Source organism: Pleurodeles waltl, chromosome 11 (assembly GCF_031143425.1).
Source record: "Pleurodeles waltl isolate 20211129_DDA chromosome 11, aPleWal1.hap1.20221129, whole genome shotgun sequence".
NCBI classification, from domain to species: domain Eukaryota; kingdom Metazoa; phylum Chordata; class Amphibia; order Caudata; family Salamandridae; genus Pleurodeles; species Pleurodeles waltl.
The window spans coordinates 975,096,866-975,109,753 of NC_090450.1; the positions used below are offsets into that span (position 1 = coordinate 975,096,866).

Consider the following 12,888-nt stretch of genomic DNA (forward strand, 5'->3'; position numbering starts at 1 on the left):
CAACTTGGGGCTATTATTGCAGGAGTAGGTCATTAACAGCAGGTACTGCACACAATTCTTTACTAAATACCTGTGGTCATTAACAGTAGCCATTGCCCACAATGCTTTACTACATGCCAGTGTACACACCATTCACCGCTTTGCAACAAGGCGTCTTTGTACTGATGTCTCACGCTTTCCATACTGCAAGCAGGGCTGTCAGTGGTTCATTCCCTAAGAATACAAGTCATCCTCTGCTGCTGTATTGTGGTCAACCATGCACTGTGCAACGCATCACTGGTTATACAACACCCTTTCCTTAATAATGTGGTTCACCACCCAACAGAAGTGTACATCAGTCTTAACTGCACAGTAAATCCAAACATATTTGATTACCTTGTCAAGTTTGCCATGGAATGTATACCATTGCATGATTCTACCTTTGCCACTAACATCTTTTTGATTGATTTGCAGTGTACATGTCATTTCCGTGATCTATAACTGGTTCTCTGTTTAAATACATCCCTTGGGGTGCATGCTACTGTTCTGTGTTCATCATCTCTACAAGTATACTCTTGCATAACACATACAATCCCCCTTAAAATTCTATGATGAGTTCAGTAGTAATCATTCCTTCATGTCATTTTCCTGCTCGTGTTACTTGTATTCCACTCATTCCCAGCAGCGTACATACCTTTCTCTGTGCTCCTGCTGCATGCCTTCTATATGTTTTGCCTAGAAGTGTACATGCCATTCCCCTACGTCCTGTTATGAGTTCCCATACTGCATGCAGAGTATCATTCTTTTGTTTAACAGAAAGACATCAGTTCCCCTCTAGCATTCCTCACTTCGGTCAGTCTTTACCTCCACATCATCTCAGTCTGATGTTTCTCATATTTCTTTTTGCACAGGCGACATTGATCACAAGCCTTACGTCTCCGGTGATGCAGACGGTGCCTCGTTCAAACTGGCGGGCTCCGAGGACTACCTGCTTCTGGCTTGCGATGGCTTCTTCGACGCGGTGCAGCCCTGCGAAGTACCTGCCCTGGTTCTGGAGCACTTGAAGGGCAGTCAGGGCGATGGGCATGGGGTGGCAGAAAGGCTGGTGGCTGCTGCCAAGCATGGAGGCTCCAGCGATAACATAACTGTGCTGGTGGTGTTTTTACGGGACCCCAGTAGCATTCTGGCTGATAGCCTGAGGCCCCCCCAGACCTCTGACAGCGAGGAGAGGGCTTCAAATGGATTATTCAGTTTCTTCACTCACAAAAGCAGCCCCCAGCCTGATAAATGCTGAAGGAAGACAGAATGCACTGATGAGAGGCAGACCGCAAACTTGCTCAAGGAGATCTTGGCAGCCTTAGGCCTACACCATGGTGCACCACAAGTGTTTTAACGCTTCCATCTTTATTGCAGCAAGACCTTCAGTAGTTCATCAGCGGTTATTCCATCGCCCAAGCAGCAGCTCCTCTCAGTACCTACTGTTTCGTCCAAGGTGTAGGGACGGTATATGCTGCGGCGAACGTAACTGCCACTTTAGACTGCCTTGCAAGCCCTGGGCGGTGAGTGGCAACTGCATCATTCACAAAAATGATCATGTTACAATATAACCCACAGTGTTTAAAAAACAATAACACAAGCTCAGTATTTCTAAGAAAACTATATAACAATGCAAGAAGGCACACTTTGCTGGCGGCTATCATGTTTTATCTTGTGCCAAAGAAAAGACACAGAGATGTTCGTTTCGATTGCATGTGTGACATTGTGAAGAGTTTGCCACTGAAGTGAAAACGAAGAAGTGCTTGCAATCTGGAGGCAGCAGAAGGCGCAGTGAAGACATCATAGTCTTAGGTAACAGACTATTTGTACAAAGCATTATGCCAAGGAAGGTGCTTTAAAAGACATTCAACCTTACCCCTGTCCGATTATGGTTTTTGAGACTAAGAAAGCTGGACATAGCCCAAAGGTATTTCTTTAGAACTGCAGGTATTGTTCAGAAGAAGCTGTACACACCAAAAGACCTCCCGACCTTGGGATCATGCACTTTGGTTTTATGTTTTTTTTTTAAGTTGTATTTTTAATTCTGAAATGAATTCCAAGTTTGCCTGTGTAATAGTTCCATTTGTTGCAAAATTACCAGTTTCCCACTGGTGCACTTGAACATGGTCCTGCTACTAAGTAAGAGATTGATTTCTCCAGATTGAAGGTGGTTTGTTATTAAAGGCATTTAAGAAATACTATATCCTATCTGTTAGAGGCACCTAAGAAAGGAGACTATGAAAGAAGAAGTAATAAATGCCTGGGATACATTCACTAGTAGTACAAGGCTGCAGTGCAGAGGCTGTTTCCAGGTAGTTGTTCATGTTATGTCCTCTGTATCTGCAGAAAAAGATAATTGCCTGTCCTTGTGTTCCAAGTGCAGCATAATCAAACTCAGAAATATTGGTCCAGGATTATAGCCCGAGCAGTGTTCTTATTCTCCAGGCAGTGCACACGCTCACTCCTAATATGAGTGATGCATTTGGATCAACTGTTTGTTATGCATCCTTTTTTATAAACAACAATAATGAATACCTTGGAAGAGGGTCCTCTTGCAGTGGTTCCAAAGGTTGCCTGCTACCTTGAAGAACCAAGTACAAGGGTTTTATTGGATTGTTTTATTTTAAAACAGTAACTGTACTTTAGTTTGCAAAACAGTATGACTGTCTACCACTCCTCCCTATCAGCCACCGACCACACATGGTCTGTGATGCATCCTTTGCTTTCATGTCATCAGGCACACTTTCCCGTGCTTTAAGAAATCTGACCCCGTTGCCAGAAACTCCAAAGCCAATTTGTCATGTGCATCCCCAAACCCTTCTAAAAATATACAGTTGTTGAGAACTATCGTACTGTCCTGGCCTTCCCCGAAAAGAGTTCCACACTTCTTTCTTGGGGGCTTTAGAAGTTTACATCTTGCCAATTATTCCTAGTGCTGTTTATTTGAATAGTTGTTAAATCCCTGTTCTATTTCCTCTGCTCCTTGAAGGATCATTTCCATAACATCTGACTCTATAGTTTCCTTTGGTTTCCTTTAACTCTGTATTGAAATCAAAGCCAAACATAAGACCTGACGCATTAAGAGCATTTCATAAATCTCTTTCTGCTTACTTAAAATTTTCATTAAATGCTCTGTGTATTCAGAACTGGACTATCGGATACAGAATATAGTAATGTCACAATACAGTGAAAAAACAGCATTTAAGGCAGTACAGTTGTCTGAGGGAAAGCATTATGGCTAGATTAGGTTACCATCTACGCTATATATTCTAGACAGTGTAGAATATGTTGCAATACCCTTCAGTTGTGTTGTAGTTTAGACTTTTATTACAGTACACTGTAAGCTTGTTCATTACTTCCCAGGTGCACTTATAACGTCTTCGCTTAGAGAATGTCTTCTGTACAATGCTGGATTCACGGTAGAACATTAGGTTGTTCCCTACTTTATGCTTTGCATAGTGCCAATTAACAGGACCATTTTTGATTAGTGACAATTTTATGTCTACTGTACGGTGCTGACTGCACTGTAAGCTTATTGGATAATGCCTTTGCTACTTTCTTTTTTACTGTGCTGAGGGCACCGTAGGCTTCTATTATTTATTTATTCTTTTATTTATAACCAAATGACAAATCAAGAGGTATATCCTGTATAGAGGAGCCTGGTGCATTCTGGGGGTTCCATGGCGAGTCCACGCTTGCAAGTGTGTGAGATGGCAAGATATTGCTTCCTGAATTTACTCTATTAATGTATTAACCTTGTTTGCCTAGCCACTTGCTTGATATATTTTGCCCATCCCCACCCCCCCAATCCATCACCAGAGAAACTTAATATGAGAAGCTGAGAACTGCATAACATAACCCTCTCTTCATAGGCTCACTGTACTGCAGTACCCCCAACAGAGTGGTGTCCTCGATCATGCATCCCCTCCTGCCTCCTTTGTCTTTAGAGACTTCTGGAGCTCTTCTGCTTTCTCAGTTCCACTAAAGATGTATTATTTATGTTGTATACCTCTCAGAGCACTGTCAGCTTCTTGTGCATGATCTTCGTGGACTGGGGCTCTAGCTGTAGCACATTTCTTCTCTTTGTTGTACAGACCAATGAGCAGTGCAGGCATTTCAGGTGAAGCCTGGATCTGTCTTCTGACATTGTTGTGTGTACTGTTAGCATCTCTGGCCCAGCTTGGTCGGTGTTTTTTCCTGTGGACAGGATGCTTCATGAGCATCCTTTGTATGCACCAAGTGGTCTTGGGGCAGTGTCCCACTTTTCTGTGTTGTACCGCGAAGTAGTAAATTAAATCTCTTTATATAGATCTCATGGTGGGCACTCTTTTTTTGGGCTGATTACTCTGGAAGCTTTTGTGGCTAGACTCTGTCCTTCAAAGGCACAAAGCACATTGTAAACTTTTGAGCTATGATCTGTGTGGATTATCTTCTATAAGGATAACTTTATCTGTAAAGAACCACACTCTTGGTTCTTCACAGATTAAGTTGCACTTCTGGGTAATAGACTGAAGGGATGTCTTCATTTAGCAGAAGTTGGGCAGACCCTTAAGAAAAGCCGTTCTCTGTGATATTCCCTTCCTGAACAGGATTTCTGAAGGAAGCTACAAGATTGTGTGGCTGGTCTTCAATGCTCTCTGTTGCCCAGTTTGTAACCATTCATTAGTTTGGATTGCTGTTAAATTCTGGAGGACAAAAATGTGAAATATTTTAACTAACGCTTTTCCATCAATATAAGCATACATAATGAAGTGTAGATACAACATTGTGGTGCCATATCTACTCACCTTGATGATAAAGTGCACCTCAGTATATTTCCAGATCAATTTAAACCTCTTTATTTTGGTGCCACATACTATAGGGCTCTTACATGAAGTTTCACACTTTGTTTGGATAGGTTCGCGGTAACAGTTTCAAAGCTGTTTGGCTAAATTAAGCTTTTCCATCCAGTTTAGACTTTGATAGGGATATAAATATATCAAAGAACCTGGTCATGGAACATTTTCAAATTTCAAAACCATGAGTAGGGTTGTAAAATATTGTTCTGTGCCATTTTTGTAACTTGGTTATTTTCAGCCTCCAGTCATACCAGGATGCTTCCTTCTAAAAAGGTACATTTCTATAAGTTTGAAAATCGCTTTTCTCAAAAAATTATAAATCGTATCTGTCATGAAGAGAACATTTAACGAATGAAGAAAACTTTGATTGCCTCTTTCACAAAAACCTTCTTTACCAGTTTGTTTTCCATATTGAATTTGACCATCTTAACCATTGAAGAGTCCCCATCCGTCAAAAATATCTTGCTGGTAAAAGCTTTGCAAATAGTCGTTAGGCTGTCTGAGTCTTTAGAGACCATGTTAATTAAGACTGTCTTTAGCTAAGACAGAACTTTCTGTGAATTCGCCTTATCTTTTCTGGTTTACGGAAATATACCATTAAGACGGCCTTGAGCTAAAGAAATGCCTTCAAAAATCGCAATCAAAGCCTTTTGGAACTCTGAGCTAGAGAAAAAGGAGAAAGTCTAGCCTTTGCAATTAGCAACAGTCTATCTTATCTAATGGCAGTCTAAGCGCGTCTTCTGCTTGCTCCTGTTTTCGAGTAGCGGTTGGCTTTTGGATATTCTCTGATTCATTGAGGTGGGCTTTTGGGTGAATGAAAAAATGTGCAAGCTACCTTCCGACACCCCCTTTTCTGGCATTCTTCTAGTTTAATTGTCTCGCAACCACTTTCTGCATTAGAACGTGCCCAGTGGCACTGACCTGGGCTGCAGTTTGTACCCTGTAAGTCAAACGGGAGGGTCTTGCACGGGTAATAAGCAAAGTCCAGAGTAACGGGGCTTTAAAGAAGAAACAAATGAGATGACCATTCACCTGCTCCGGAAGTTCTTTCTTTGTCCAGTACTAATCAGAGAGCTGTTACAGAGAAAAACAAAAATTGATCCTGACTGGGGGTCGTGCCTGGGAACGTTCCCCTTGTGGGAGGAGCTGGGCCGTTTACTGCTCTTCCTGGTTTGTGTATGTTTGTAAAACCTCAGCCCTGCGGGGACCAACGCAGTGTATACACTGGCTTATATCAAAGAAAAGTATTTAAATTCTTTATTATTATTATTATGACTGTATTATGCAATATTTATATCTATTTACCGATCATTTTAAAAAATCTGCAGTGTTATTTTCTATTTTAACCTTAACAGCTAATATTTTGAACATGTCATGTTACATATGCGTTTTTTTTCTTCATTTTTTAATGCATTGCCTTAACGTGCCTTCAGCAGCCCAGTTTGTGACGTGGTTTCCTTTGTTGTTTTATCTGGCTGCAGCATTGCTTATAAAAAAAAAAAAAAGGTGTATTTCGGAAACGTCCTAAAGCGTTTTCTTTCCGTTCTGTACTCGTATTATCAGGTTGACGATGAATTAAATGCATTTTATCAAAATAAAAATGTAATCTTTGCTAAAACTTTTCGTACCCGATTCCTTTACTTGAAGTGTGGCGATGAATGATTTTTTTCTGATTGCATTTGCTGTTGCGCTGTCTTCGCTCTGCAGTTATTCAGTTCATATGCAGTTTTGCTTTTTGTCTGTGTAATTGTGCAGGAAAACTGGCACTTCTGCTTTCTCATTTTGTATCTTGAAAAAGCTGCATAAGTGCACATTTATTACCTAGATTTGTAGAATTGACAACTTGGTATTATATAGCAACTTATACCACCTTTATGTGGGTTCTGTTCACTGCAAGTGACGCTATTACCGAATTTACAAAGACTGAATTTACCATCCTTTCTGACCTGTAGGTGCCACGTGTTTCATCAGTGAGTGATTCTGCCACCCAGATGGCCACGTAGAGCTCCAGAAATGTTCAGCAAATTGTATGGTTATTTGGACTTCTTGTTATGCCGCCTCACTGCGCTAAACATCAGGGTAGGCTAGGTAGTTAAGGAGATTATGTGGTATGTTAGATTTATTGCACATCACAGTGCTAAGACGATACCTGTAAGGCATAGGAGAGCACAGTGGCATGAGAAAGAGAGATGGTTTTAAGACTGTGGTGCTGGGATGGCTGCGGACAGTTTGCATATGTGTGTTTGTGTGTTTAGATTCATGTGCTATAGACAGTTGTGGTTGAGACATAGGCACTTCTCAGTGGATCTTCATAGAGTCACAGTTTTGAATTATTCCCTAACTTAGACTGGCAACCCTCAGTAATCATTGTTCACACAGCAATATTTGAATACAGCAGTTGGCTTTAGAAAGTGATCCTAGACCACAAGTTCATTTCTTTTTTTTTTTTTTTTTTTTTTTCTAATGACTCAAATTCTACCCAATCAGATACTCCTGCTGTCAGGTTTGTTATTGCATGGTATAATTCAACAAGAAATTCTCTGAGGTTTGCTTATTTTTTTCTTAAGCTTTTGAAACTTTTTCACAGGAAAGACTCTTACGTCTTTTCTTCTACATATGTGAGGCAGTGTCTGCTCCTTTCTGTACTAGAAAGTTTTCTACTTGACTGGACACCAGGGCTGAGGTTTCCTGCTCAGTTCTCTGCTAGGTGAGGGATGTGGTGGCTCGGAAGGGTTTTACTGAAGACCCAGATAGAAAATACATTTTTTAGCTCCCCAAAGTGGACCATAACCCCGGAGGTTGTGAGGTTTGCGGCAACAAAACCCTAAAAGACAGTGGGTCTGGATTTTCATGTAAAGTCATTGTAAAAATACTTACCGGAGGCACAGGTCCCAGGTCTATAACCCATACCAGAAACACCGTCACCACCTAAAAAAGAAAACAAGAGAAAACCATTAAACAAAGAACACAAAAGAGATACCATAGAAAGAGGACAGGAGACCGTACATATACAGAAAACTGAAGCATGAACACGGGCATGTTTACCTATAAAACAAGGCCGAGCCAGTGGGAGCAGTGGCCACAAGCCCAGAAGAGAGCAAGAGGAAACAAGTTAAGGGGAAAAAGGAGATGCCAGCTGGGACGCCATGAGAAACCACAAGTGGGGTGCCAAAGAGAGACCAGACACTTTGGCGCCTGCGGTGTGCCGCCGACACGAGGAGGCGAGGCAGGGGAATCCACCCACTCATGTACTGAACCTGTCATGACCCAGGGGAGGGTGGTACCTTCCCAAGTGGGTCTCGGGCTGGTACCCCTTGATGTGTTTCCCTCTCACCCTCTTGCCCTACCACATTGGGAACTCTCTTGCAATTGCTAAGGAGGTGGGAGAGTGAGGGAAAGGAGTAAGGAAACTGCCCTTCAATAAAACTGTCTAGACTGAGTCAAAGGATGCAATTAGAAGGGTGACTTGGGTAACAAGGGTATGAGAGGCACCTGAACACTAAAGAATTTTTGCTTGCTTTTACTTGTTTTTGTTGGTATTGAAATAATGAGCTGTAGTAAAAAAAAAAAATTACAAGAAAACAGGGATAGTAAATTACTCATACTGGCGTAGGAGTATGACAACTAAAGGCAAACCCTGAAATACAGGTAGCCCAGAGAGGGGCCGGAGAATAGGGAAAAAACGAACACTTACCAGAGGAGCAAAAGCGGAAGGGAGCCAACACCGATGAACATTATAAGAGACAATTTGGGGGGAAGAAGGGGCGAGATAGCTTGAAACAGAGAAAAGAAAAGAGGGAAGGAAAGATCATGTAGAAAACAATAGACTAACATTTTAAATTCTTTAGGTCAATCCACCTCACTGATTCCTATCATTCTTTTTTCCTGAGGGTCCATTCAGAGGGGGTTTCCTGCCACCTCCCAGGTGGAACCTGGAAAATGGGAAAAACATCAGAATCCTGATAAAATATAGGGGGATAAGAGCCATATGTATGAACACATTTTTCCATAGACACAGAATGGGTAAAACCCTTTGATACATCTGGCCCTTAGCACCTTGCCTCGAGTGCCCACTTAAAGAGATTATACAAACTGTCACCCCAGTATGCCACAAACCTGATTTTGTTTTTACGAAAGCCCTGAAATGAAACCAGTGGAGAATTTGTTAAAAGAGCATTAAACCTTTTCAGTCAAGTGGAAACCCTTCCCACGCTAACAGTTATCTGAGAGAACTTAAAAATAAAAAAAAACGTAAGCTACCAATGATCACACCAAAGGGTCCAGTCACAGGTGTTTTGAGTGAGTGCTGTGCAGCTCACACCAAAACATCCTTTGTACCTACCTTGAAGATGCAGACTTCTCATCCACATTTCCAGATCCAGATCACCTTTGAACAGATCATCATCAGCTCTATCTATGAATAAGAACAAGTCCACTTTTATAAAGACTAGGCTGTCAGCGTTTACTCTAGGAATAGGTGTTGTTTCTATACCGTCATCTACAAAACCAAAAGACCTTTTCATCAACAGACTCCATCTTCTTCTGAGGTGCCTCTGTCTACAAAAGCCCCATTGTCAGAGAGTAATTCACCATTGTTGATGGGAGAACTCCTATTTTTAATGCCTTCAGTTCCAGGCACAACAATGGTTCCATGCCAATGGACATGGAAACATTGATGCAGGTGCTAAAGCGTCCCAATCTTGTTAATTTACTCTCTCTGGGACTCGTTTTAGGCCAATTAATCTTTTGACCCTGATTGGAGACCCCGTCGGACGAGATAACTAATCAACATGTCAATCATGTCAATAACGTTATCAATCATCCACAGAAACCACCATGACCTTTAAGTCATGAATAACCACACCAGTTTTGTACGATTTTGTGATAGTTATTCCTTATTGATTACAATTCTACTAGTAGGTTTATTAGTCTCAAAACCATGAAACACATCCTCATTGTCATAGTATGGCAACTTGAATAAGATTTCATCAAAGAAAAGATCACGAACATTAGAACATAACACAACGTCAGAATGAATTAACCTTAGCGGAGTATCATCAGTGCATCAATCAACAAAGCATTGAACCAGTCATTTGTCTATTTGCTTCCGCTTCAGTGAACCCTTTAACTAACCTCAAATTAGCATTGGCATGTTGGGCTTCATGCAAAACAATTTGGTAACACGAATTTAGAAAACATCTAACTATGGCCTCTGTCAAAAGAAGCAGTTGGTTCCTAGAAAGGAAAGGCAATCAGATAATTACAATTTCATCATCATATAGTTACCCTCCGTAATGGGTCAGCATACAGATTCAGTCTTCGTCCTCAGGACATCAGTTGATTCGCCATCAGCCAGGGAATTCAGCAAGATGGGTAAGAAGGGACACTTCCCTCATAAGGAGGAAAAGTATATAACGGGCAAGGTAAGGCAAGGATGGTTTGAAGAACCAAACAGCAAAGTCTCTATGCAGAGTGACAGAGTGTCTGGGTCATAACAAAGGTTCGCAATGGCATCTCCTAATGGTTCCTCGTGTCAAAGGTTTTTATCCCTTTTCCGCTGTACAGTCCCCTAATCTCTGATTGGATAGGGTTGGCACCCCTCTATCTTCATTCAATGGGTTTACAGTGTTAGTATCAAATTTTGTCACCCCATAACAGTCCTCACGTAGTTCATTGGTTCTTACGATTGACGTCTCCAGCGGGCAGAATGTCCGGTATAATTTCATACTCTCGTGGTTCTCTCACATCTTCAGTCAGTAGGTCCATTGTCTGTACCGGTTCAGGCGACCTTGTACCTGTAACTAGTCTACAGTGTTGCATTCAGCAAAAAAAAATTCTTCTAGTAAGTCGAATTTCATGAGAACGGATCTACTACGGTTACACTCCTCCTTTAGCTTTGGAAAAATACGAGTACATGTCCTTTAGCAAGTCAGCACACTACAAGTTAGAAAAACACATTTAATATGAAAACCGGGCAGCTAGTCCTCGACTCATGCTAACTAAAGTCTAATGACTTATTAGCAAATCCTTATATATAACTCTTAATATTAGTGTAAAATCATACTTTAACATCTCATTTTCATTATTATTAGTCAGTTTCATTAATCCCCATATTTATTGGCAGCCACTCCCCGGGGGCACATTTCAAGCGCACGTTTGGCAAAAGCACATTAATACATTTTCTATACGGCATTATTATGCATTAGTTCATAAACATTTCATGTTAATTTTGAGTATAGGTGCTACGCTCCCTCACAGGGTTTCTATAACAGACTGTCTTCAACTTGCCCTGAAGGTCCTCCACAGCTACCTCTGGTTGACCTGAGTCTAGTACTAGTAATGACTAAAAACTGCCAACTCCGATAACTCCTCTGGAAGAGTAAATAAATACACTTTCTATAGTGCGCATTCGGAATGTGGGCCAGTAAACCTCTTTGGATCCTGGTGATGTTGATGACAACAGGTTTGTGAACCACGACAGTGTCACTTCAGATGATAAGGTGAGATCCCCCACTGGACGATGTTCATAGTTTCCACACGATGGGGTGGCAAATTCAACTTGCAAGCAGCCACAGTTGAGAAAAAATATAATTTTGCTTCATTTTTAGTAAAAACACAACTTGAGATTAGTTTGGACTATTCCACTCCTTAATTACGATTGGGAGGAGGGCCTGTCATGTATGCAAACTCTGGCTACAAGTTTCACTTTTAACTCAAGCCTGAAAAAGAGTTAAAGAGTGCCTGATACAACTCCAAGTTGCTTATTACATCAGGTGAGAGAGGACTCCAATGTCTTGGCCATAGCACAAAGGCCCTCACGAAACCTAAAAGCGCCATATTTGTAACCACAGATAAAGAGCTGCCTAGATAACCAAAGCAAGTGATATCTCGTCATATTTATGACAGGCAGATAACACCCCTTAAATTAATAGCCTCCTAGACAACTGTTGAGATCTAGTGTCAACAGTGTTACAAGAAGTAGAAGAAACTTCATGAGCCAGTATCAGTGCATGCTTCTGGCTCAGGCTTCTATCAGGTGGTTACCAGGGCTGTGTTGAGGCGATATGGCTCGGTACCACAACGTTTTGTCCATAGGTCCCGTCAAGGGTGCAGGACATGCCATTCAACAAACTGCATTTGTTTGGAAAACATGTTGATTACACCTTAGTGGGTATAAAAAACAGACACAGCAAGTTCACAGAAGGGCTAGGAAGGAGGCAGGCCTATTTTAACTCCGGATAGCAGCAGTATGGTCAAAGTGTGTCGTTCAGACTGGCTGCTCCTCAACCTTTTGAATGATAAAAAGACTTTTATCATTTCAGCGCTGTGGCGACTACTATTCTTTACGGATCCCACCGGGAAGTGATATGTTCTTTCAGGACCAATGACCCGAGTGAATGCTGGGAACTTGCATGTATTCGAAATGCTCATAAACAGAAGAACCATGATGAAGTCCTTATATGATGAAATGCATTGGCTGGGCTGATTTTTGATGTCAGTAAAGTCGATTTTGATACTCAACTACGGCTCCCGTGTAATGATGCATTGACAGAAGATGGGTAAAACCCTTTGATACATCTAGCCAGAAGATCATCTTTTGGATGTGTTGAACTTCTAGAATATGGGCGATTCATTTTGACAATTGTGGCATTCCTTTTTCTTTGTTCTATTCAAGACGTCACTTGCTACTTTCTGTCAGAGGCTACTTGGCGACCTTTAATTTCGAGGACACATATTTCCACATCCCCATCCACCCAGCTCACTGCCAGCACCTCAGGGTCTTAATAAATTCAAGGCATTACCATTTGGAGTCAAAACGTGCGTGTTTACCAAGTGCCTGAAAGTAGTTACGGCATCATTCGTGCCTTTCCATACCTAGACAACTGGCTGGTAAAGAGCGGCAATCAAGCAAAATGCCTCATTTGCACTCAGCAAGCTGTCTCACTCATCCACGCATCAGAAATCACCATCAAAACCAAATAATTTCACTTTTGCCCCCAAGAGCCAAGAGTGTCCTTGGGAGCCATACGCAGTA

At 41.5% G+C, this 12,888-nt stretch overlaps 1 protein-coding gene across 4 annotated transcripts in view; it reads left to right on the forward strand.

The window, feature by feature from the left end:
* Positions 1-6,471, forward strand: part of PPM1F (protein phosphatase, Mg2+/Mn2+ dependent 1F) — a 138,583-nt gene extending 132,112 nt beyond the window's left edge. For all 4 annotated transcript variants that reach the window (XM_069215241.1, XM_069215243.1, XM_069215245.1 and 1 more), the window contains exon 8: positions 891-6,471. In XM_069215241.1, the coding sequence (XP_069071342.1) occupies positions 891-1,273 (383 nt within the window). In that variant the 3' untranslated portion in view covers positions 1,274-6,471. The remainder of the gene's footprint in view (positions 1-890) is intronic.
* Positions 6,472-12,888: the final 6,417 nt, after the last annotated feature.